This window comes from Rhipicephalus sanguineus, chromosome 2 (assembly GCF_013339695.2).
Source record: "Rhipicephalus sanguineus isolate Rsan-2018 chromosome 2, BIME_Rsan_1.4, whole genome shotgun sequence".
NCBI lineage: Eukaryota > Metazoa > Arthropoda > Arachnida > Ixodida > Ixodidae > Rhipicephalus > Rhipicephalus sanguineus.
The window spans coordinates 35,070,873-35,096,654 of NC_051177.1; the positions used below are offsets into that span (position 1 = coordinate 35,070,873).

The 25,782-nt window shown below is 46.1% G+C and overlaps 2 protein-coding genes across 3 annotated transcripts; one reads left to right on the forward strand and one right to left on the reverse strand.

Annotated features, from left to right (window-relative positions):
* Positions 1–562: 562 nt before the first annotated feature.
* LOC119382718 (DNA-directed RNA polymerase III subunit RPC1) lies at positions 563–10,447 on the forward strand. The gene is made up of 5 exons (XM_037650552.2): positions 563–1,855; positions 2,529–2,828; positions 4,859–5,141; positions 6,678–8,182; positions 9,424–10,447. Exons 1-5 carry the CDS (start codon positions 719–721, stop codon positions 10,369–10,371), a joined length of 4,173 nt encoding a protein of 1,390 aa, XP_037506480.1. The 5' UTR covers positions 563–718; the 3' UTR covers positions 10,372–10,447.
* Positions 10,448–12,031: 1,584 nt separating this feature from the next.
* Positions 12,032–16,575, reverse strand: LOC119382719 (ubiquinol-cytochrome-c reductase complex assembly factor 1). 2 transcript variants are annotated; one of them, XM_037650553.2, is made up of 8 exons: positions 16,346–16,575; positions 16,183–16,272; positions 15,988–16,060; positions 15,862–15,919; positions 15,643–15,757; positions 15,467–15,547; positions 12,900–13,013; positions 12,035–12,234 (listed from the first exon to the last, which is right to left on the reverse strand). In XM_037650553.2, exons 1-8 carry the CDS (start codon positions 16,457–16,459, stop codon positions 12,136–12,138), a joined length of 744 nt encoding a protein of 247 aa, XP_037506481.1. In that variant the 5' UTR covers positions 16,460–16,575; the 3' UTR covers positions 12,035–12,135. The 2 variants fall into 2 exon arrangements, with proteins under 2 accessions (XP_049268266.1, XP_037506481.1); XM_049412309.1 differs by lacking the exon at positions 12,900–13,013 and having other exon boundaries at positions 12,032–12,234.
* Positions 16,576–25,782: the final 9,207 nt, after the last annotated feature.

The window sequence follows — 25,782 nt, forward strand, 5'->3', positions numbered from 1 at the left end:
CCCGAACTGCAATGAATCCGCCGGTCTGCAGCCTTTACGCTAGCAGACGACGTTGCCGATACTAGTGTGTTGACGTGGTTTTCAGAAACTTTCTTCACACTATACTACAGTAAATACAGTCTTTTTGTGCTGTAATAAAGGAATCCGTTGCATAAGGAACGCCTACAAACTCGGACAACGTCAAACGCACCGGGAGACAGCGGCCGGTCTACTAGAAAAAGGCGCAGCGGCGGCACCTGGTGGCGTCTACACAAACGGGCACGCGCGCTCCTTCCCGGACACGTCACTAGGAAATTGTTCTAGTACACTATAATGATAGCGGCAGTAGCGGCAGCGGCATGGTTTTTTCTATTTTCTTCTTCTTCCTTCCACATTGTTAAAATTTCTTCTAAACTTAACCTTCGACTTCTCTTTTCATTTCCTTCTGCCCGATGCGGCATGCGGCTTAGCAAGTAGACGTCAGATTCAATTTTCATTATCATCATCATCTTATGAAGTCGACTTCGGTCGACTCGAGATCATCTCAAGCATGCTGCGATGTCACACGCGTTTCATTTCTCTGTGCCGCATCTCCGAATGATGTACTCTGCCAGAAATCGCGTGCCGCTTGCATTCGAAGAGCTGTTAAAAATTCTCGGAGATAGGTAGAGTTATGCGGTAATATAATTAAGCTAGTCGTTTTCCTTGAGCCAGCTGCTGTGTGGTAAAGACGGTCAAGATGGTTAAAGAACAATTCCGCGAGGCGGACACCTCTATGAAGATAGCCAACATCAGTTTCGGCGTTCTAAATGCCAACGACATCCAGCAGAACAGCCATGTGCACTGCGTCAGCAAGAACCTCTATCAGCGAGAATCTCTGCACAAAAGCGTGCCGTACGGCGTATTGGACAACAGACTGGGCACGAGCCAGAAGGACAAGAAGTGCGAGACATGCGGCAAGGGTCTCACCGACTGCGTTGGCCACTTCGGCCAGGTGAGCCTGGGGATGCCCGTGTTTCACGTCGGCTACTTCAGGGCGGTCTACAACATCCTGCACGCCGTGTGCAAGATGTGCGCTCGCGTCATGCTGCCTCCGGCCGAGCGGGCTCGCTTCCTAGACATGGTGCAGCGTCCGTCTACCTCCTTCCTGACCAAGAAGTCGCTGCACAAGAAGATCGTCGAGATTTGTCGCAAGCAGGCGAGTTGCCCGTTCTGCGGCGTCGTGAACGGCCAAGTGAAGAAGTGCGGTCTGCTCAAGTTCGTCTACGAGCGCTACAAGGCTCACAAGAAGAACGATGGCATCATCAAGGACTTGCAGGACGACTACCAGGAAGCCCGCACCTACAATAACGAGATCGACTCAGTGATCAACAAGGTGACCAGTGACATTCTCAACCCGCTCGTGGTTCGCGACCTTTTGCGCAGGATACCGGATGAAGACGTGCCTCTGTTGCTGATGAACACAAGGTGCGGTCGTCCCGAAGACCTGGTGCTCACGCACATACCTGTGCCACCGCTCTGCATTCGGCCGTCGGTCGTGTCGGCGCTGAAGGCGGGCACCAACGAGGACGACGTTACCGTGAAGCTGACCGAGATCATCTTTCTGAACGACGTGCTGCAGAAGCACCGCACCAACGGCGGCAAGATGTCGATGATCATGGAGGACTGGGACTTCCTGCAGCTCCAGTGCGCGCTGTACGTGAACAGCGAGACGAGCGGCATCCCGCTCAACATGCAACCCAAGAAACCCACCCGAGGCTTTGTTCAGAGGCTGAAAGGAAAGCACGGCCGCTTCAGGGGAAACCTCTCGGGCAAGAGGGTGGACTTCTCGGGCCGCACGGTCATCTCGCCCGATCCAAATCTGCGCATTGACGAGGTAGGCAAGATACGTGAGCCTGCACTTGGTTACAGCCTAAGAAAAAAATGTCAGCTCGGCTCACAACCGTCGCTGTCCCTTCCACACAAAATTTACATAGATGCCCCATCCAGCAGCGCTTACTCATTTTTGTGACTTCAAGCACATCCCGAGTGTTTCAGATAGTTCACTTTCACATAGACACACGTTTGTATCGCTGGTTCTAGGTTGGAAATTTGAATGCCCTGGTAAATTTCGTTATTCTGGCATTGCTGCTCAGCCAAACGTGATGTTTTCGGTTGTAACGATGAACCTTTTACTGTTCATATGCGTAGTGTTTACGTTAGCCGAGAAAAACTACTTACGGTTCAAGCAGAAACCAGTTAGCACGACTGTCTTTCGCTGGTGAGGGGCAGGTGCACTGGAGTTCTGTAGGCGGAGCTTACACATTTTTCGCTGCCTGTAAGTTCACTTTTCTTCATTTAGCACCAATCAAAATATGACGGTACACCTTTGTCAGATACCTCAGAGACTACCATCATATCAACACTTAGTGTTGATGAGAAGTTGTTGAACAAGGATTTTCACTGGAGCCAACATTTCGGCAGCGAGACTTGTCTTCATCGGGGTGAAGTACAGAACTTTTTTTTAAATGTCTGCCTGTGTGGACACGCTTCTGGTCCTTGCATTTCAGGTTGGCGTTCCAGTTCACGTGGCAAAGATCCTCACCTACCCGGAAAGGGTCACCCAACACAACATTGAGCTGATGAGGCAGCTCATCCGCAATGGTTGTGATGTTCATCCTGGCGCAAATTTTCTGGAGTGCCGCGGTTCTGGCCTCAAGCGTTACTTGCGTTACGGCAACCGAGAACAGCTGGCCCACCAACTTCGGCTGGGTGACATTGTTGAACGGCACCTCAAGGATGGTGACGTCGTCCTGTTCAATCGCCAGCCTTCGCTGCACAAGCTCAGCATCATGGCTCACGTTGCAAAGGTTTGTTGATTGCCGGTTGCGTGTTAGAAAAAGGAAACTGCTCATGTAAAAGGTGAAAAAAAAATCATTTATTTTTAATTTTAAATACAGTAAAAGCTCGTTAATTCAAGCTCAGTTAATTCGAACTTACAGCTAATTCGAACTGACGCCCCGGTCCCGGCACAGCACTGTGTATTTCTGTGGGGGAAAACACCCGATAATTCGAGTGCATCGGTATCCGCAACAGTTAATTCGAACTGGGAGTCCCCTGGCTTTTATCGCTCCTCGCAGAAGTTGGCCCGTAATGATCACAATGTGTTGCAAAACCAAACCAAATTTTCTAGAGATGCAAAACAACAAAACAGCAGCATTTCTCCACAGATGAGAATTCGGATGCTGCGCTGGAGCTCATGGGCAAGCTGCAAACGATGTTTATGGAGTCGTGACAGAGGAAGCGCAAGCAAATGCAAATTACCGATTACTATTAATTTTGATTGCGGTAACTCTGCCGCGTAATGAACGTGTTTTGGAACATAAGTAGCATCATATATTTCAACATTAAGGCTCACTGCTCACATGAATACGTGTCGGTGCTTGTTTCTGGCATATCACCGGCTGACCAATTAAATCTGTTCGCTCTTAGAGCTCTATGAACTTCAGTTACGAAATTATCTGCCACAAACATGTACATTCAGAAGCCACGGTTGTGGCTATTTTGCACAAAGAAATAACAAGGGAAGGGTTAACCCTTCCCTTGTTATTTCCTTGCACAAAATAGCCACAACCGTGGCTTCTGAATGAACATGAACCAACTAGCCCAACAACGTGTGCTTCTGGAGCACAAACATGTAGTAGCATTTAATTTGTGATAACAAGTCCAGAGGTGGCTTCTTTGGGTTCGGCCCGTGCAGTGTGGTGCAATGTCCGTTCATTCTAGTGCCCGCCTGCTAATTTGAACTCTGCTGAATTCGAACAATTTTATAGTCCCCTTCGTGTTCGAATTAATGAGCTCTTACTGTACTGCTATCGTGTAAAAGATTTTGGCAGCTTGATACATGTAAGTACACACAAAAAAAGAAATCAGGTTCCTTTAGAGCTAAAGTCCTGTGCCTTTAGAGCTGAAGTATTAGTAACTTTAATTAAATTGCTATGTTAGCCACAGAAATACAGCTTGCAGAGGTGGTTTATGCAATTTAGCCAGACAAAAGATTCACAGACATGAAGATGAAGGAAATTAGTAGTTAACAGTAAAGGTTTAACTAACTGATATATGTGTGTTTTGTTTGAAGCCTGAAGACAACCATATTTAAAACCATTCATGAACTTCAAGGTGGCGTCACCACCCCCATTTTCTTTTTAGTTGTTTTCTTGTTTACCAAGTGTCTTCTCGCCACAAGCTTGGTGTTCTTGCTATTGTGAGACTGTTATTTACTAATACGAGAAAAATCGTTTCTCTCTTTAGTGTTTTTTAATGACTTTTCTGTGCTGTACAATATGGCTTCTTCTTCCTGTGGACGTATTCAAAGCGTCGCAATTTGTGCATGCAGATATTTTGAAACCTTGGGCAGCCTGTGTAGCAGTCAGCTTTGAACAAACCCTTGTGCTATATTACGGGACAATCACTGTGTGAACGCACTGCGGTGCATCACGTATCCGGCACTCTGCATGCCACGCAATTCTTATCACATCTCCTGCCACCTGCCGTGGTGGTCTAGTGGTTATGGTGCTCAACTGTTGGCCCGATAGTCGCTGGATCGAATCCTGGAAGCGGCGGCCGCATTTCGATACAGGCAAAATGGTGGAGGCCTGTCTACTTAGGTTTAGGTGCATGTGGAAGAATACCAGATGGTAAAAATTTCTGGAGCCCTCCACTATGGCGCCCAACATGACTATATGGTTTTAGGACGTAAAACCCCAACTATTATTATTATTACATCTCCTGTTCGTCTGGGAAGTCTGTGCATGTTTGTCCCATTAGACAGTTCCTGGTTTTGTTTCGTGAGACATATCACTTGAAGTTGTAGTGTGGACATATTTTTCTATTCTACTAGGTATTGCCTCATCGGACTTTCCGGTTCAACGAATGTGTCTGCACGCCGTACAACGCTGACTTCGACGGGGACGAGATGAACCTGCACCTACCCCAAACGGAGGAGGCGCGTGCCGAAGCCTTGGTGTTAATGGGAACTCGTGCAAATCTGGTGACGCCGCGAAATGGCGAGCCTCTCATAGCTGCCATTCAGGACTTCATCACTGGCGGCTACCTGATCACTCAGAAGGACGTCTTCCTGGACAGAGCCAAGGCTTGTCAGCTAGCTTCCTGCATGCTTGCTGGTACGATCAATTTCTTCTTGTTTCACGAACTAGTTTATTTGACCTTGCCCCACAAGTTTCATTATGCAAACAAGACAGATCTTTGGGGGAAGGCAGAGGCTTTGAATTGATGTAAAGTCATTGAGCAATTAATTTTGTTGGAACCACTGTTTCAGTGAAGGGGCTTGCCTTTACTGACGCAGCACCCGCTTTCCTTGGCAGCATTATTAGGTACACCTCTCTCGCTCTCTGCAAACCAAAGGGTAGGACAACATGTTTATGAAAAGAGAGGGGCAACTGAAGTCTTGAGGTATAAAAGAAAACAAAACGTTAAGAAATGTCAGAAAAGAACAATCATGGGTACAAAAAGTCGAAAGGAGAGATAATTAAAGGAAAATTCAGATCTGCGACATGGCGCTTAGCTGTGCTCGCGCTAAGGTTGCAGAAAATAGTGCTACTTTTCTCTTCTTCCCAAGAACCACCTGAGCTGTGACACCATAGAAATATCATGGGAAGAAATAGCTAAATAAATAATAAATAATGAGGCAAGAAATGATGATCAATAAAAAAATCATTTGCCAAACACCAGCTTAAAACGAAAATAACCCTCTCACTGTAATCTCTTTGACTGCTTGTAATAACGAAAATCACAAGGAAGTCCTTTAAGGATCCCTGACAGCGAAATTTTTGTTTTTGGATTTTTTACTGTAATCTGTAGTCTGTGTCTGGTAATACCGAAATTGAATCGTACATGCTCTAACTTATTGTATGAGTAATGCTGGTGTCGGTAATTGTGAACAATTTTAGTGTCACTTCGAAGCACCCACCTAAAATCATCAGAAACTAGCGCCCCACAGGGGGGAATGCCTAAGACCACGTGCACTTTAGTTTTGGTGATTTTGACAGCACAGTTTTCAAATCGAGGCCTTACATGCAATAAAGAATGAAATAATGAAACCAAATTAAAATGCCTTAAACGCAACGTTCACCACTAATAATTGCCCAGAAGTACCTAGGTATACGGGACAGTCAAACAATACAAACATCTTGAGGTTTTGATTTTGGTGGGGCTTTTTAATAAGTGCCGGCATGTGTGCCTGGCACACAAATCTCTATTTGATGTCGTAATAACGAACTTCAAAACGAATGAAAAACAAAATTGTATTTTAGTGTGCATTGCTGAAATGTAACATTACATACATGAACAATATTACAATGATTGTAATGTTGAAATTTCAGATGCCTGTTTGGCATTGTACTAGTGCCCAGGTTACCATGCTAGTACCAGTATGTACGTATTAACATAAAATTAAAATCTATGGTCATGACTGATGTCTAATATCAGCACAGCTTTTTTTTTACAACCATGCAGTGCCATTTAAACATAACACGGTATTGTTGCTGCTTCGAGTGTGTGAAAATTAGAATTGGCAATTGCAATTTGTTCCTTTAATCAAATGTTCACCTTCGTTGTATGCGTAGAGGGAGCAAAGGCTCCTTTTTATCACTGCTATTGCAGCGACATCTGAGTTGCACACTGTGCATTGTGGTTTGCAGGCAAAGACACCAACATGAAGGTGGAGCTCCCACCACCAGCCATTCTAAAGCCAGTGTGCTTGTGGACAGGCAAGCAGATCTTCAGCCTGATCATGCGTCCCAGTCGTTCGTCGCCAGTGATGGCTTGCCTTCGTGCCAAGGGCAAGTCGTACACCTCGGGAGAAGAGATGTGTGTCAATGACGCTTACGTCCTGATCCGCAACAGCGAACTGCTCAGTGGCACGATGGACAAGGGCACCATGGGCTCTGGCTCAAAGAACAACATTTTCTACATTCTTCTTCGGGACTATGGTGACCAGTACGCTGCTGACGCCATGTGGAGGCTGGTGCGCCTCACCGCCTACTACATTCAAAACCGAGGGTTCTCGATTGGCATAGGTGACGTGACCCCGGGCGCCGGCCTCATAAAGGCGAAGCAGGACCTGGTAAGCGCCGGCTATGCCCGCTGTGAAGAATACATCCAGCAGTTGAAATGTGGCAAGCTTCAGGCTCAGCCAGGTTGCAATGAGGAGGAGACCCTGGAGGCAGTGTGTCTCAAGGAGCTCTCTGTCGTGAGAGACCACGCGGGCAAGGCCTGCCTGCGAGAGTTGCACAAGACCAACAGCCCGCTCATAATGGCGGTGTGTGGATCCAAAGGTTCCTTCATCAACATCAGCCAGATGATTGCTTGCGTCGGGCAGCAGGCAATCAGCGGTCACCGCGTCCCCAACGGCTTCGAAGACAGGTCTCTGCCTCATTTCGAAAAGCACGACCGCTCACCGCAGGCACGAGGCTTTGTGGAGGACAGCTTCTACTCGGGACTCACTCCAACTGAGTTCTTCTTCCACACCATGGGAGGCCGAGAGGGTCTGGTCGACACGGCCGTGAAGACCGCCGAGACGGGTTACATGCAGCGCCGCCTGGTCAAGTCCCTGGAGGACCTCTGCTGCCACTACGACAGGTCGGTGCGCAACTCGTGCGGCGAAGTCGTCCAGTTCTGCTACGGGGCCGACGGTTTGGACCCCGCCTCCATGGAAGGCAAGGATGACAAACCTGTAGACTTTGGCCGAGTCATGGAAGTGACACGTGCCCAGAACCCTCACAGGAATGAGCCTCCACTGGACATGGACGGAATTCTACAGCTTTCCAAGGAGGTTCTGGCCGGCCAGGACATGAGCGTGTGTGGGGAGAGCTTTCGAAAGGATCTCGAAGCCTTTCTCACCACTTACGCTAAGGATGTTGCGGAGACGTATAACCTGTACAAAGTCAAGGAAAGAGACATTCCTGTGCTGAAGCAGCTGAACCGGCTGACGGCATCGCAGCTACGCAGCTTCTTTGACACGTGTCGAGAAAAATACTTGCGTTCGGTCATGGAGCCTGCCACAGCTGTCGGAGCCGTGTGCGCACAGAGCATCGGAGAGCCAGCCACGCAAATGACATTGAAGACGTTCCACTTTGCTGGAGTTGCTTCCATGAACATCACTCAAGGTGTGCCTCGAATAAAAGAGATCATCAATGCCAGCAAGGTAGGTTTTTGGAGTTGCCCATAAATGAAACTAGCAAATTAAAACTATAGAAAATAATTAGGTTCATCTTGGGTCTGAGAAAGAGAATATTTGTGAAGGTGTAATGTCACTACAGAAGTCGAGGCGTTTTTCTGCATAGAAGCTTCATAGAGAATGAAAGAAAACAAATGTCTTGCATAGGGGAGCGCGGATTTAGTTAGAAAGACAACACGACAGAAAGGACGCTCATTTGCAACTGAGTTTATTCTAAAAGAACTTCTCACCAAGAAAGCTTATGCGCAAGTGCATTCACAACAGCCACAAAACATGTTTAACCAACTAGCCCAACAACTGACCATTTTGATGTATATATGTGCTATCCAGTGCAGCCATATGCCAAAGTTTTGACATGCCTTGCGAATGTATACAAACATACAGCCAGTCAGTACTGTGCATTGAGAGTATCAGATAAAACAAGCACATATCGGTATTTTTGTGCACATTAAATGGGACAAATTTAGTTTTTGTACTGGCTTGCAAACCCCACAAAGGGGCGTCAACGTAATCTCCATATACCTATACAGATAAACATTATTCCTGAAACTCAATTTTTTTTTGCAGAGAAATGACCTATTAGATCAGATAATTGTTGCAAAAGTTCTCAAGTTACAAAAGTGACAGTTGTGCCATGTCATTCATTTCATGGTACTTTCGTGATGCTTTATGCTCGGAAAGCCAGAGGGGCTTCCAGCTTCAATATTTATATTATGCCTAGTTTCTCAATTATAAATAAGCACAGCTAGTGCATCATATGAAGTTATTTCCAGAATTGTAATAGCGTTTTCACATTGCGCCTACTCTTAGTAAAATTGACATAGGTAAATATTTGTCGTTTGAGAAAAGTAATCTGGCAATTTCGACACAGCATAATCTGCTATGCAATAGACTCTCAGTAAATGAAAATATTTTAAATGCAATTGGTGCTTAAGTGGAGCTGCCTCTAATATGATTGGTTTCATACTTGAACTCTGCACCCCTGTTCATCCCTCAGTAAATGGAACTCCTGTTAAATGGAACATATTTTCCTGGTCACTTCAGGTTCCATTTAATGACAGGCTGCTGTAGTTGCTTCAACATTTGTTTGTTTTTGCTTGTGTATCTGTTGTAGAACACCAGGTTGAATGGAAGGGATAGCTGCTTAATACCTAATCACACGTATGATGTGGGTTATTTCACAAATTGTTTGTATATGTTTTATGCAGACCATCAGCACACCAATCATTACAGCTGCCCTGATGAACGACAGAGATGCAGAGTACGCCCGTCGTGTCAAGGGTCGCATCGAGAAGACATTGCTCGGTGAAGTGTCGGAGTACCTGGAGGAAGTCTTTCTACCCGACGACTGCTTTGTGCTCGTAAAGCTCGACATAGACCGCATTCGACTGCTGCAGCTAGAGGTTACGGCAGATACCATCCGTTACTCAATATCATTATACAAAACCAAGCTTCGCATCAAGAATGAGGACATCAAGGCCATTGGTACCTCCTTGCTAACTATTCGACCAAACACCTCGTCCAAGACATCCCTGTACTACTCTTTGCAAAATCTAATGGAACAGCTGCCAAAGGTCGTCATCAAGGGCATCCCGAGCAGCTCGCGGGCAGTCATCCACGCCGACGACTCGCTCGGAGGCACCAAGTACGAGCTTCTGGTGGAAGGGGACGGTCTGCGGGACGTGATCGCCACCTACGGCGTCGACGGCAAAAATACGTTCTCGAATAACACATCCGAGGTCGAGAAGACGCTTGGCATCGAAGCTGCTCGAGCCACGATCATCCGGGAGATCGGCGTCACGATGCAGAGCCACGGAATCAGCGTAGATCGGAGGCATCTCATGCTTCTCGCGGACCTCATGACCTTCAGAGGAGAGGTGCTGGGCATTACGCGGCATGGCTTGGCACGGATGAAAGAAAGCGCGCTCATGTTGGCTTCGTTTGAGAAGACGGCGGACCACTTGTTCGACGCCGCCTACTATGGGCAGACGGATGAAATTTCAGGAGTCAGTGAGAGCATCATCTTAGGTGTCCCCATGGCCATTGGCACAGGATTTTTCGACTTGGTGCACAAAGTGGACTGGCAGCCTTTGGCTGCACCACGCAAGCTTATTTTCGATCGCAGTGAATTTCACATTAAACTTGGTGAAGAGTGACAAAAGATATTTGTACTGGATGTACGTTGTTGATTCTAAGTTATTTTCTCTGTAAGAATTCATTAGCAGCACATGTCTGTATAGGTTAAACAATAAAAAGTCATTATTCAGATATATGTTGAAGAAGACTTGCTCAGCAGAGGGAGGCTCTTCTTATGCTTCCTAAAGTGTGGTGTAACCTGCAAGCTCTTGGCCTACTGTAGTCTTTATTTATGTAAAGGACGCAGGTTAACAGAAGTGCATGCTTCCATCCTTCTTTGTTTTTGGGCCTGTTATGCTCAACGTGTTTTATGGCAAAATAGATATAAATATATACCAGCAAAATATCTTCAGAGGCAGCACATTTTCGCATATCTTGTTACTGAATTCATGTCCACATGGTGCTGCAGTCTGAGAGCCACTGCCTCCTTGCAATATTTCATGTGAAAAGAATCACGTGTCCTATCAATGGAAAAATTACCAGATGAATTTGGGTCAGCAGGTAGTCCTCTGAATAGAGAGAGTACTGCATAAGCTCTTCCTAGGGTAATGCATATATGGGCCCTTCCTGCACCCAAACATGCATGGAACTCTTGCGTACATGCTTTAAGAATTTCATTACTTATAGTCAGTTACAACGTAAGAATAAATACAGGTTCCACCCACAGCCCTCACTATTACACCCAGAGAGACTTTACATAGCTGTTCCAACCAATCACATTGGCTAATTTCTATGACGTCAGGCACTTTAGGTGCATTTCAGATAGTAGGTGTTCCCATACAGACGCATAATCTTGTCGCTGGTTTTTAAGTTGAGAATGTCCTGGCAAATTTTTTCAGAGATTATGGCATCACTACTTAGCCAAAGGTCATATTTTAGGCAGGAACGTTGAACCTTTGGTTTTTGCTGTGCGTGGTATTTACATTAGCACAGAAAAAGTACTTGCGGTATGAAAGGAAACAAGATTGCAAGCCTCTCTTACGTAGGTGACTGATAAGCGTGCCACCACGGCATCGTGGGCAGTGCTTCTATTTATTCTTAGGTCCTAACCGTCTATAGGTGTGGTATCCGAAAGCATTGCAGTAAAACTGAAGCCACAGCCGAACATTGTAAAAGTAAGCATGTTCCACTGAAGCATGTGTGCAGCCAGCATGAAAACAATGACGGGAACAAAGGTTATGTTAAAAATTTCTTGTAAGGCATTTTACTTGTGCATACACTTTGCAATGAACATCAAATATTATACGCAGTTAAAAAAAATGTAGCAGTTTCACCTACAGGAGAAATATTGACAATAATAAATTTTAGCATTGCAGTTGCACCAATTCTGCCAAGTCTCGTGACGAAACACTTTTTGGGTGCAACTTTACAGATCACAAAGAGCATAGCAAATGAAGTTCATGCCAAAGCCAACTATGTGTTCTGCAGCCATCAGTGTGGTGCAATAAAGTGGTAAAATTCCATTTTAATAAAATAAACAGTAGTTGCAAATGAAGTTCTTGGAGTGAATGTCGAAGTTCGTGTGCAATGCCGAGCTATGCATGCTTTTTTTTTTATTACACTTTGCACAACTCCTATCCCACCTTAAAAAAATGCACCTGTGCTGCAACATTCAATAAAGCAATACAAAGTGCCTCGTGTAACACAAGAATAAAGAGCAGACAAGGCCAGCATATGTGAACCCAGCAGCAATTGCAAGAATTTGAGCAAACAATATTTTATTATATACACTATCACACACACGCTGGCATATATATTCCTAATGAACTGTAGAGGCTCCAGCACTAGTAAGTCTTTTTGCTCTGACACTCCAACAAAGGTGTCCAGCTTATGCTGTATTCTGCTAAAAACTGATCCAGTGTCATCTTGTCGAGCCTATGAACCTGGAAAAAATGAAAGTCGACTTTACTGCGCCGCGTGTGCATTCAGGAATGATGGATGCCACTAATTAGTACAACTACATTGAAGAAATTCCAAGTTCATTTTGCGTATAAAACATAACTGCGAAATTTTTGGTGCTTTATAAGGAACCTACGGACATGTTTTAGTGAGATAGGACTATACTTCTTTTTATACATTTGGTGCAGTGCTGTGGAGGCCATGCAAAAAGTTCAGTCAGCAAAACGTGGAAGTCCGCGCATCTCTTTCTTTGATTTTGTTGTAAACATGGCCTCCACGATTGGCTCCGTCTGCGTGCTACTGGAAGTAATCACAGAGGCCACGATATGAAAATAAAGAGACAATAAGTGATCCAGAACAACCTATTGACAACTGTATAACTAAAGGGGTTTGTTTATTTCTAAGGAATAAAGCATCTTCGTTTATTAATCAGTCTAAAGACGGAAAAAATATCACATTACGGGTGGTAAAATCACTGAACTATTCCTTGGTGTGACCGCATCTACTGCAAGAAGCATTGCTAGATTCCATAGTGTTGCATCTGATGTATGAAACGGGGTATAATGGCTGCTACACGCAACAAAAGTTGAGACACTAGAATTTCATTGATGTGAGGTCAGAAGCGCATTTGTCGATGATTCGCACAAACCTGTTTTCGCACGTAGTGCACAAGTGTCTCTAGTGCCACGGGATCTCTGCCTTCACACATGAGAAGAACACGCCAAAGGGCATTGGCAAGTGCCTTGTCATCTCCCTGGAGACCCTGCATGTGGCGTCCAAGTACAGTGACACCTCGGTGATACGAATCTCACGTGACCACAATAAATATTCGTATCATCCGACATTCGTATCACCAGAAAGCACGGAAAATTAGTATGCGACAAAAGAAAGGTGGCGCACATTTTCATTTATTGTTCTAAAGGGACACTAAAGAGCAAAGCGATTTTTCTCGCATTAGTAAAGTAGTGTTCCACGATACCAAAAACACCACGCTTGCTGCGAGGAGACGCTTAATAAGCAAGAAAACGCGCAAAAAGAAAATACAGGTGGCGACGCCACCTTGGTATTCCCGTACCATTTGACGTGACGTCACATATTTTTGACGGCGCCTGCTTGGGCCTACGTAATTCCTAATCGGTTAAATCGAAGCACATTGTCCTCTGAGGGGGCCAGAGACTTGACATAGCGAGTTTGTGGAAATTTCGTCGAGCCAATGGCGCCAAAATACGTTAAATGCTCTTTGAAACCTTTTACGTCACGAATTACAAAGTTCGGCGCGAAATTTAAAAATGAAACTTCGAACTTGGTTTTCTCCTCTAATAATAAACCTATGGTGGTGAAATAAACTACACAAGAGTTCTCCGAGCACACTTTATCAATCTAAACCAATTCATTGTTTCTCTTTAGTGTCCCTTTAACGGCCGCAGCAACGTCGGGAAGAACCCTGAATGATTGTCAGTTAAGTTTTCAGATGTCGGCAATCATACCAGCACTCGTAAATATACGGCCCGTACGCGCGTATTTAATGAACCAGGTGCGTTGTGACCTGCGACAGCAGTAGCCCCTTCCAAATTTTAGTATGCTTTTTGCATGATACCGGAGTACTGCAGCGAAAGTAACAAAAGAAGTGCTTTGTTACTTTCGTTCCCGCGCTCCCACGTGCTTGGCGCGTCTTCCGCGACAGCGCGGACAGCACCTATTCGTACCTGCGCGGTGGCATACGTTCGTATCAAACGTCGCTAGGTGAAAATCGGTTCGCAACAACCGCACTTCATTACATTGCAGGCCAATGGGCCTTGGCCAGGACCAACAAAAAATTCGTATGAGCTGTGATCGTATCACCGAGGTTTTACTGTAACATGCTTCAGATGTATTGCCCAACACCTTGCACACAAAAAGCCTCGATTTCCCTGCTAACCTTTATTGTAGTAAGATTAATTGGGTTAATACTGTTTCTCGAGATGGTCTGATTCAGGCAGCTGAAGCAACAAAAAAAATTTTGCTTATGGGATACTAGGCAACTAGAGTGGACTGAATTTACATTTTCTTAGACCATCCCACATGTGGCTCCACAATGCATGTCAGTAAAATGACTGAAGTAGCAATGTAAAATACTGAAATCCTAATCCTCAGGTGAGTAACTGTAACAATTAAGACCAAAGATGTGGAGAAACTTTACTGTGAATCCTTTGCCAATCTGCTGCCACTTCTCTACCAAGTGGTGTGGTTGGGGGGGGGGGGGGGGGGGTTGCTAATTTTCGGCATGTGCCGCGCTCCTGAGCAAGGATCTCTCTAGCGTTCTCTTCGATGTGTGAAGTGCGACAGGTGGTGCGTTGAGCACGTTTGTAAGTGTTCACACCTCCGCATCAATTCTCTGCGGTGGTGGCCCTGGAGGTCTGAGTGCTCTGGACGCCGCCAATATAATTTTATGGGTGTGGTTGATGCTTTGCAGCGGTCATAGGTGTGCGCTGGGTTCCCCATTAGGGGGGGGGCGAAGGTTCATCGCAGCGCCCCCCCACACTACTAAGTCCATGTAGGGGGCAGATTTCGCGCTCCCCCCCCCCCCTCTTAGGTGACTAGAAGGGTCAATGTACGGGGCAGATTTTGCGGCCCCCTTCTTAGATGATTAGGGGGGGCTACTGCCCCCCCTGTGCGCACGCCTATGGCAGCGGTCATATGTAGGGTCTAGGGGCTTGGCCCTTACTGTACGTACATATGGCATGTTGCTTGTGAATCTGTAATGTTTATGTACCTTGTTTGTGGTGCTCATCACTCCTGATCACCGGAGCAGTTGCCTTTGGATGTAACTTACTATTGCCATGTTTTATGTTTCACAGAGTGCACTCCAAATCACAAATAAGGCAAAGCTAAAATGAATAAGCTGAAGCAGATATTTGACTTTCTATGGTCCAGTAAAATTAAATGTGGCATTGCATCTTTATTTTTCTTCATACCAACAACTCGAGCTTATTATTTCATAGTGGCGAGCTGATATGTGATTTACAACTACCTATGGCATCAAATGCAGTGCAAGTGACTTCAATCATGTGATGATCGGGTAAAATAGGATATCAGCTACTATCATTAGAAACTTGTTTCTGACTTGAGAGAACAGTACGTATTCCAGATCACCAAGAGCCGCGCGATCAAAATATTAGAAGACAGTTAGACGCTATGAAATACGCTACTCAAGCTCAAGACATGATGTGTACTTGCCTCATCATACAGCATCAGCATTGCATTGAAGTGGTCGCTGAGGTCCGCCAAGCATTCTCTCTTTACTTTGTTTCGCACATACTGAAAGCAAGGAAACCACACAATAGAGCAAGGTTAGAGGCACTATTTCTACAGTTCATGCGGAATGCAAATGGAAATAAATGAAAGGTCGTTACCCCAACTTTTCCTATACGTTTCTCCGCATCAGTCCACATGTTTCGAGCAATCTCGTGCTGAATGCAAAGTGCTCGGCGATCGTCTAGTTCGGCCATACCGCGCGTCATGCACATCCTAGAAAACACAGGTGTTCTATGGGTAACTGCTCAACTCGCGAATCACTGCTGAATGAAAAATAACGTGACAGCGGCCGGTGCCGGAGAGAGTCAACTACTTGCCATACGTGGAGCTCAGTGACGAGAAACCACGATAAAAAGGTGTCCTCAAGTTTTAAATCTGTTGAAAGAGGGAAAAAAAAGTTTTGCCGCAAACACGAAAAGCGCAGCAAAACGCCGAACACTTACAAGAAAAGAATGTCCTGTAATCCACTTTGTCAACACAGCTTTCGTAGACGTAAACACATCCTATTCTGACTTTCTAATCGGGAACAGGCAAAATAAGGGTTGAACCGATGAGCAGATCAATATCCGTCGGACATTTGCGGTCAAAAGGACATATTAGACTCAATGTATCGTCATATCGTCAGCGGATATACTTACATCTTGGGTAACAAACTGCCACTTCACGCTCTCCTTCAATCTCTCCCACCTCGATCCTACCGCCACAGAAGCGGCCGGTCGTATAGGACTCTGAAAATAGCGGCATCCACTAAGATTTATGGCTTAGCAAAAGCAAGAGAAGGGGGTTTTTACGAAACAGTACCTCATAAGCTGCGTGGACGTGCATACTTTTGGAAGCAGGCCCCAGCAACGCAGGGCGACAGCCTGTATAGCGCAGTGCACGATTGAATAACGAAGGAAAAGCACGTAACGACATCGCTCTGTTCACACACAGATAATTTTCGTGGATAACGCAAAGCTAATGTACTTTTCTACCACCGTTGCTTTCCTACTTTCACGTGTTCGGACATGCAGACGAACACAGATGAAACAAACTGCATTGGTGGTGATGATGATGATGATGATGATATATCAATGATGCATATGGCGATAGGAGAATAGGGAAGTACTTAACTGCCTTGAGTGCGCTCACTTTTTACGACGCTCATGCTTGTAGTTCTTGTTTATAGCACTGAAAGAGAAAAGACCACGGACATCGTAACTTAGATGGATGGATGGATGGATGTATACGGCTGTGCCCTTTAGATGGATGGATGGATGCTATGAGCGTCCCCTTTATAACGGGGCGGTGACATGTCTGCCACCAGGCTCGAAGGCGAAAAAAAAAGATAAAGAAGAAAAAAAGCTTCCTTGTTTCATGTTGTCCTAATGCCTTATCTACATTGATTAAATCTATGTTATTATACCAAAAAATATAAATTCACGGTCCATCTCTCTGCCTCTTAAGGCAGAATGACCTTATTTTCCCCCATTATTTATTTTTGTACTTTATCTCTACTTTTCTGCCACCAATACTCTAACCGTCTCTTACTTATTTCTATCGCGGACGTGTTCAGCTTTCCATTGTTGTCCCTAAAACCCAAGGCTTCATGTAGACTCGTGCCCACACGTATACCTGGGTGAATATCGCCACATTCAATCAGTACATGTTCCATCGTTTCCTTAGTTCCCCCGCAGCATGTACAATGTTCTTCTTCGTTACTGAATCTCGCTTTATAACTACGCGTTCTAAGGCAGCCCGACCTTGCTTCAAACAGTAAAGCGCTTCCCCTTGAATTATCATAAAACCTTTCCCTCCTTATTTCGTTTTTTCCTTTTCGGTAGTTACTCAGAGCCGGCTTCTTTTCCATCGCTGTCATCCAATAAGTCCTCTCCGCCTCTCTGACCTTCCGCTTAATGCTCCTTGTTGCCATATTGCCCGCACTGCCAGCCGTATATTTACTGGTGAGCCCCCTAGTTCTTTTTCTCCACTGCGTGTCAACGCTTTTTCTATACAAATACCTGAAAACCTTCTCTGCCCATCTACTCTCCTTCATTTTCCTCAGCCTCTCTTCGAATCTCATTTTGCTCTGCGCTTCCCTCACTTCAAAGCCTGTCCATCCCATATCACCCTTTACCGCCTCATTTGTCGTCTTCCCGTGAGCGCCCAACGCGAGGCGGCCCACCTTCCTTTGATTTACATCCATTCCTGATTGCACCTCTGACTTCATGCACACCACTGAGTTCCCAAATGTAAGCCCCGGAACCATCACACCCTTCCACAGCCCTCGAAGCACCTCGTACCTATTGTATCCCCATAAAGCTCTGTGCTTCATAATTGCAGCATTCCTCTTTCCCTTTGCTACCGATGCTTTCTCTTGTACCTCCATATATCTATCCCCCTCATTTACCCATACTCCGAGGTACTTGTACTCGCTTACCCTCGGTATTTTTTGGCCCTGTATTAAGACCGTATGGTCTCCGTGATCATTGAATACCATCAATCCACATTTTGTTGCACTAAATCCTAGTCCTAGAGCCTCACACTCCCTTCCGCATATATCTGCCAGTCGCTGTATATCATCCTGTCTGCAAATAAGACAATATCAAATAAGACAAGATCGGGCGGCGGCTCACGCCACCTAGCCATAAAGTTAAGTACTATCACTATGTATTCAAGGATTGCAATTCACTCGTGCCTTGATTGTAGCCACCAATCGGTTAGCCTCCTCCTGGTTATTTCTACTCGTTTAAAGTCTATTTTGCCTTCACTGTCCCTAAACCCCAATGCTTTGAAATATTCCGCGCCATTATCTTGGACTGTAGGGTGAAGCCCTTTACAGAACATTATCAAATGTTCAGCCGTTTCCTCCTCCTCTCCACACGCACTACATAACGTGTCTGTGCCTTCGTGTTTGGCTCGGTACGTCTTGGTCCGCAATACTCCCGTCCTGGCCTCAAACAGCAGAGAACTACCCCGAGAATTATCGTAGATCTTTTCTTTTGCAATTTCCTGCTTGAAAGTTCGGTAGGTCTCCAGTGATGATTTCGTAAGCATCCCCATTTTCCACATGTCCCTCTCTGTTTCCTTCACCTTCTTCTTAACCGATGTTTCCTTTTGGCTTGGTATTCTGCTGTTGTCTAAATACTTGCTTGACAATTTTCGAGTTCGCTTCCTCCATTTAGTATCAACATTCTTCATGTACAAGTAGCTGAAAACTTTCCTAGCCCAACGCTCCTCTCCCATTTTTCTCAATCGCTCCTCAAATTCTATCTTGCTGCTAGCCTCCCTGCCCTCGAACGATGTCCATCCCATGTCACCCTGTACCCCCTGATTTGGGGTATTCCCGTGTGCTCCCAAAGCAAGCCTACCTATGCCACGTTGTTTAATTTCCAATCTTGCTTGAACCTCTGATCTCATGCACAAGACCGCATTGCCGAACGTCAAACCTGGGACCATTACCCCTTTCCAAATCCCTCTCACAACGTCATACCTATTGTAGTTCCACAGTGCCCTATTTTTCATTACAGCTGCATTCCTGTTGCCCTTATTCATTACGTATCTTTCGTGCTCCCTTAGGTACTCATCCCCGTTGTTTATCCATACGCCCAGATATTTGTATTTATTCACTATCTCCAGCGTGACTTCCTGTATCTTATGCTCACTGCCTTCATTATCATTAAGAATCATGATTGCCGATTTTTCCCTACTGAACTTCAAATTTAACCTATCTCCTTCATTACCGCAGATGTCTATCAATCCCTGCAGATCTTCCTTGTTGTCGGCCATTAATACTATATCATCTGCATACATCAATGCCGGTAATGACTGTTCAACGTGTTTTCCTTGCTTGGCAAAAGAGAGGCTGAAGCCGAGTCCACTCCCCTCTAATTTAGCTTCTAATCCTTGTAGATACAGCATAAATAACAGAGGTGACAAGGGACACCCCTGTCGAAGCCCGCGTTGTATCTCTATAGGTTCGGATACCTGTTGTTCCCATTTTATAACTACCCTGTTACTTTTATAGATGTCCTTTAAAAGATTAGTTATTCCATCTTCCACATCTAGTGTGTCCAGTATTCTCCACAAGTCTTCCTGAATCACACTATTGTAAGCTCCCTTGATATCTAGAAATGCCAGCCACAGGGGCCTGTGCTCTTTTTCCGCTATTTCAATACACTGCGTCAATGAGAACAGATTATCCTCCAACCTCCTTTGTTTACGGAACCCATTTTGTAGTTCCCCCAGCACCCCCTCATTCTCCACCCATGTCTGTAGTCTTTCCTTTACGATCTGCATCACCAGCCTGTAAACTACTGATGTCACTGTTATAGGACGGTAGTTGTTTATATCAGCCTTCTCCCCCTTTCCTTTATAGATCATGCTCATCCGGCTTAGTTTCCACCCATGGGGGGCTTCACCATCCATTATTGCTTTGCTCGTTGCTTCTCTTAATGTTTGCTTAGAGTTTGGACCTAACTTCTTTATTAGCATAATTGGGATGCCGTCAGGGCCTGTTGATGTGCTATTAGGAACCCTCTTCTCTGCCCTTTCCCACTCTCGTTGTCCCAGTGGAGCCACTGCGCTAATTGGTCTATCCTCATCCGTTAGGGTGCATGCATCGCTTCCTTGTTTAAATTTTTCTGTCATCATTGTTCTTATAAATTCCATTGCCTCATCCCCTTCTTGCCTAACCCCTTGAACTGTAGTTATAAACCTCTGTTCCATGCTTGTCTTATTACTCAGAGAATTGAGATGGTTCCAAAACTTTGCAGCTGCCTTTCTATCCTTTTTGTTTACTTCCGCCATCCATTGGGCCCCCTTTCTTCTAATCTTTTCATTGATCAGATTGGAAGCTTCCCTTCTGCAGCTCAAAAAGTTGCCCCATTTTCTTTCGACATCATCTTCCGGTTCACCCCTCTGTTTAGCATGCCTGTGTTCTCTGGAGGCTTCCTGATGTCTTAATATGGCTCTCTTAACTTCCTCATCCCACCAGCTCTTGGGTTTGTGTCTCCTTTTCCCGGTTGATTTGGCTCGTACCTTAGCAAGCTCCAACTCAAACAGTCTAGTTAGATTTGTGTACGTCCACACTGTTTTAGTATCCTCGGTGATTACTTTCTCAATCTCTTTAGTTGCTATTTCTATTTGCCTTTCTGAATAAATATTACCCTGTGGTTGCTCATATTGCCTCCTTCCTATTTTCATCTCTCTTCCAAAACTCAGCTTGATACATTTGTGATCACTACCCAAGCTTCTGGAACCATATTCATCTATGTTCATCACCCTTAGCCTATCATACATCCTATGTGACATCAGTGCGTAATCTATCGTCGACTGCAGCCTTCCCACCTCCCATGTTATCTGCCCTTCGCACTTCTTGGTACTGTTGCAAATGATTAAATCATGCCTTTCACACATATCCAGCAGCATTCTGCCAGTTGGGTCAGTATATCCATCCATATCTTCTATGTGCGCATTCATATCTCCTAATATAATTATCTCGCACTCTTCTCCTAGTTCATCAATGTCCTTTTCTATGCACTGCACCATTTCTTGGTTTTCCTCTCTGGCTTTTGCTCCTGTCCACAAGTATACAAAACCCAGTAGTGTCATCTGCCCTGCCACTTTCCCTTTTAGCCATAAATGTTCCCTGCACTCCTGCTTGACCCTTTGCCAGTCTGTACTTTTATGAATAGTTCGACCCGAGCACCTCCTACCAGCCGCCGTACTCCCGCATATAAGGCGAAGACCGTTACATGTGACGCGAAAACAGCGATTTTCATGCTTGTGGCAGTGCCACTGAGTGGGCAGTGCGAATCTCGCTGCCAACGAAAAAAAAAAAAAACGCTTTTTCAGTTTGGTAGGTCACGTTTCAATTTTAGATGAGTAAAAATACTTTTGTAGGTGGGGATGGAGAAAACTTGAGAACGCGCTGAAGTGGTTCGCTGTCAGACAGGAGAACGCGGACAGGTAAAATGGTGGCGGAAAGCGATTGCATTCAAATCTTTGTTTTGCCGCTTTACGACAACGTACAGGGACGATGGCATTCGATCTGTAGAACACCACCCAAAAACGAAGGTGCAGTGCGAAATATACTTCCCTGTATAAAAGTATTAAGCAAAATTACGTTCCGTATTCTAAACTTCTTAAAGAGCATTCTTGTATGAATGAGCCCAAACGGGTGCTGTGGAATAAAAGTATTCGCATAGCGTTGAAGTTCCGGTTTTCATTTTCTCGCTAGTCAGTAATTCGACTACGATTAGATTCATCTTGAGAAAAACATACTTTTCCGTTCTATATACCTAGCATTCACAAACTATCCCTTTATAAAACAATTTGACATGGCTTCTGACCGCGCATGGTTATGTTAACAATTGCGTGAAAATGCGAAAACATCTAGTTTATCCCGTGTGTGTTTATGACGTAAATGAACCAGTGGTTTATACAATCACCATTGTCGTCGTACCATATACGTTGTGGCCGTTGTCGTCACCTTTGTGTTGTCGCTTTTGGTTATTCCGGTTTATAATTATTCTCAAAGCCACAAACGATGCTGCATGCGTAAAATGCAAGAATCAGTGCAAATGCAAGAATATAAAATGCGTAGAATAACGTCGGTTCCTACACAGCGTGTGTTCTGTAAAAATTTTCAATCAGTTTTTATCCCTTAGTTCCAGCCCACTTCCTCTCTCTCAGACGATATCCTCTCACGTCTAGTTTGCCTCTACCACCTCGTAGGCATCTCTGCAAGATTTCTTCTTGGCACATCGCTCGTTTATTATTTAAGAAAGAAAGGTATTTTGAAGAATTCCTTCATAAGATGAGCTTGAATTCGACTCTACTGGGGACCGGAGATCCCTTTCTTTGGTGCTCCCACACTAGGCTTTATCCACAGGATCGTTTGTGATGCCGTTTACGCGTAGTATAATTACTATGTGCATTACAATTATTATAGACATATATCTTGCAACAGCAAACATTTATTGCCCAGAACTCATTCAGTAACTTCATTCCAATCTATTTTGCTGTTAATTCATCTAAACCACACTGTACCATCTGATTCGTCGCCGATCACCAGGGTGCGCTTTGCCAGGCCACTGCCTAGAGTCACTGGAAAATACCACTGCCCAACCATCCAATTAACCAATCGCTATGTGAGGGTAAGAAGAACGACAAGCGAGGACGAAGAGGAAGAAAAGTGACTTTTTAGCTGGCTGCAGCAATACGAAACGCGGATGCTCAGCCCGTCAAGCCCTGACGACAAGCAGTCGCAAGCTGCCGCCTCCAGTGGCGGCTTCGCGTGGTTGACCCGGGCGAGGAATCGCTTGCGCACGTTCAACGTCCTGCACGGTACTAGCTCGAGGACTTCGCCGCACGTCGCCGCCGGCTCGCCGGACAGCGCGAGCGATAGCTCGCCGTGCTTCAGCAGCGCGGTGGACCTGCGCTCCGAAGCCACCGAGCCCGCAGTCACCAACAACGCGCCGGAGCTCCCTGACCTAGCCGCTGCCAGTCGCAACCCAAGCTCCACGCGGCTCTTTCGCAACCGCATCGTCGTCAGCGACCCGCCGCGGCCATCTCTAGGAGAAAGCAGGTTCTCGAAATCGCGGTCGGTCCCTCACCCTAAGCCGCTGATTCTCGTGAAAAGGAAGTTGGCAGCTAGAGCGGGGGCGGAGTGTAGCTCGCTCAACGATCTCGACGACATCGACGCGAACAACGAGAAGTGGAAGACTTTTGGGAGTGCGTACTCGGGAGAACAGCGATTGATCCTTCTGGACGAAGCAGCCAAGAGATGTCCGGAGCGTGAACACGCTGAAGAGGATAGTAACGGCGTTTGTCCCGGCTTAACTAGCCGGAGCAGCAGCTTAAAGACCGGCCTAGCTCGCCAAGACCACGGAGCGCTCCGGATACCGCACGAGAGAGGCAGACACTCCGACGACATGCGCTCGGTGTCTGAGGAAGACGAGGAAGCTTCGTCGCCCTTTGGAGTTTTGTCGCCCCTCGGTGCTTTGTCGGCCATTGGTGCTTCGTCAGAAATAGCTTCCTGCTCCCGCAGCACGAAATCACAGCTTCCCGGGTTCTTCGAAGCTGATCCCAAACGCAGGCCCAGCAAGCAGTGGTCGTCCAACGCGGTCGCCGACTTCACGCGCGACGGGTCGGTGTCCGAAAGAGCATCGCTGCGCGAAGAGCAACATCTCAAAGATAGGATTGCTTCGTGGGACCCTTCTCAGGAAGACGGATACGCCCTGTCAATGTTTGAGGAATTGGCCGACCTAGAATCTCAGGAGGTGCCGCTAGACCCAACGCAGAACGGCGAGTGTCCGATCTCGGAGAGTAAGTGTTCCGCGGACAAGTCATCGACGGCTGTCTCCGCGATGCCATGTTCCCCGTGCCCCGACAGCGCCTCGCGCAAGTCTTCCGTCGATCTCAACCTTTACGACGACTTGAAGTGGCTCACCGAAGGGTCCGAGAGCAATCCGAAATGTGAAATCTTGTTCGGCGTCGACGAAGAGCGGGCGATCAGTTGGAGCGAACCTTCGTGCCCTCCCGATGGAGCGGAAATTCTCACCAAAATGGCCGGTGTCCTCGACAGCATAGTTTCGGTTGTCGCGTTTTCGCCGGAACAACCATCTCCTGGACTGATCCCGGAGGCCACGCTATCAACTTTTGACACCGAGACAGAGCAGCCCCTTCCCCCCGAAAGAGGTCTTAACGCTGAGTCAACCGGCACTCAGCAAAGTAAAACGGAATGCCCCGATAATTCACGCGCTCGAGGCGCGGGCCAGACAGTAGGTGGGCTTCAACAAGAGTCAGCGTCTATCGTTCGCAGCTTCCAACACAACACGCACACTACAGCAAGCGACAAGGATAGAAAAGGACGTAACGATATTCCGATATCCGGTGGCAATTCCATTCTCGATCCTCTCGGCGTGGCACAGGCTAACGAGCGCAACGAAGTCGTCAAGCGCACGGTTAACCAGGGGGCACTTAAGACTCGGGACCGACTTGAAAAATGTGAAGGCGCTTGCGCTAACGTAGAGAAACACTGCGCTCGCGACGACGGTGAGACGGCGCTACCGACGACCTCGACTGCCAACCAAAGGGAGACGCTCGCGCGACTCATGGAGTCTATGCGTTTGGTGGACATTCCAGGAGCAAGCTGGGACGTGGCGCCTATGTCGTCTGTGAAGGGGACGCCGTTGCGCGTTCACGAGTTTCACAGTGACGACGTGAACGTCAAGGACAGCGGCGAGGTCACCGTTTGCATCCGGACGTCGACGCGAAGGAAGTCCGCCATGGTGTGGCCATTCGGCACAACGTCGGCGAGTCGATCACCTTCACCCCCGCAATGATAAAAAAAGAAAAAGAAATGTACGAGTCCCATGTATGACATTCTGCATAACGCGACATTCACGATAAAGATTAATTTCGGCCGAACAAAAATAATACTCGTTAATTTGACATAAAGACGTAGCTTTCTGCGCATTCGCTTACGAGATTGATGCTTCGTGCGGCCACGCAGCATGATGACATTGGAATGCTGGTCTAGTGCTTACTAGGCGGTGTCACCTGCTGTTTCTATATTCCACTAGACATTCACTGACTCTTCTCGTTTTTGCAATTGATATGGCCATTTTGTACATTAGACATGAATTTCAGTACGGGATTCATTATGAAACTGAACGTATGTGCAGCTTGCGGAATTATCACCCGTTGAACGCACAGCACGGCTTGGTCGCAGCCATGGAAGCTTAAAAATATATGGTCACAGCCTTGGTCGTAGCAGAAGTGCGAGGGTCTATTTGCGTTTTGACGACAGATACCTATAGCTAAAAGAATTTGTCATGTTCCGATCAATACTGCCAGAGCTAGATTTGTAGAAAACCTCGGTAATATCCACTTAAATACACTCCTTAAAAGATGAAAATCGCATTGTGTGCATCTGTTCTGGGTGAAAACCAACTTACCCAACTTTCAGCATTCAGCGAAAATAGAGGGCTAGTTTCTTTAGGCCTGCACGTATATATTTTCCCAGCATTAGTCGACATTAGATACCCGCAGGAATCGTAAAGCAGGCAGTCATCTATCTGAACACTGAAAAAAAAAAAAAATCAGGTGCGTTTCTCAAGCAGCTGAATTGTATATGCCCATCAATGAGCGTTATGGAAGCGTGGATTCATTGTTTTCAGCCGGGTAATCCACTCGTCGAAGTTGAGTTTCGAATGGAAGCCCACTGTGAACAGAGGAGCACAATACTTGGA

Bases quoted from the DNA above. Each gene is read 5' to 3' on its own strand.
- LOC119382719 (XM_037650553.2), bottom strand. From the start codon at position 16,459: ATGTCGTTACGTGCTTTTCCTTCGTTATTCAATCGTGCACTGCGCTAT. The intron at 15,920-15,987 runs GTAAGTGTTCGG...CTCTTTCAACAG, and splicing joins TTACAGGACATTCTTTTCTT to ATTTAAAACTTGAGGACACC. The intron at 13,014-15,466 runs GCAAGTACACAT...CGCCACATGCAG, and splicing joins TGCTGATGCTGTATGATGAG to GGTCTCCAGGGAGATGACAA.
- LOC119382718 (XM_037650552.2), top strand. From the start codon at position 719: ATGGTTAAAGAACAATTCCGCGAGGCGGACACCTCTATGAAGATAGCC. The intron at 2,829-4,858 runs GTTTGTTGATTG...CTATTCTACTAG, and splicing joins TCATGGCTCACGTTGCAAAG to GTATTGCCTCATCGGACTTT. The intron at 5,142-6,677 runs GTACGATCAATT...TGTGGTTTGCAG, and splicing joins AGCTTCCTGCATGCTTGCTG to GCAAAGACACCAACATGAAG.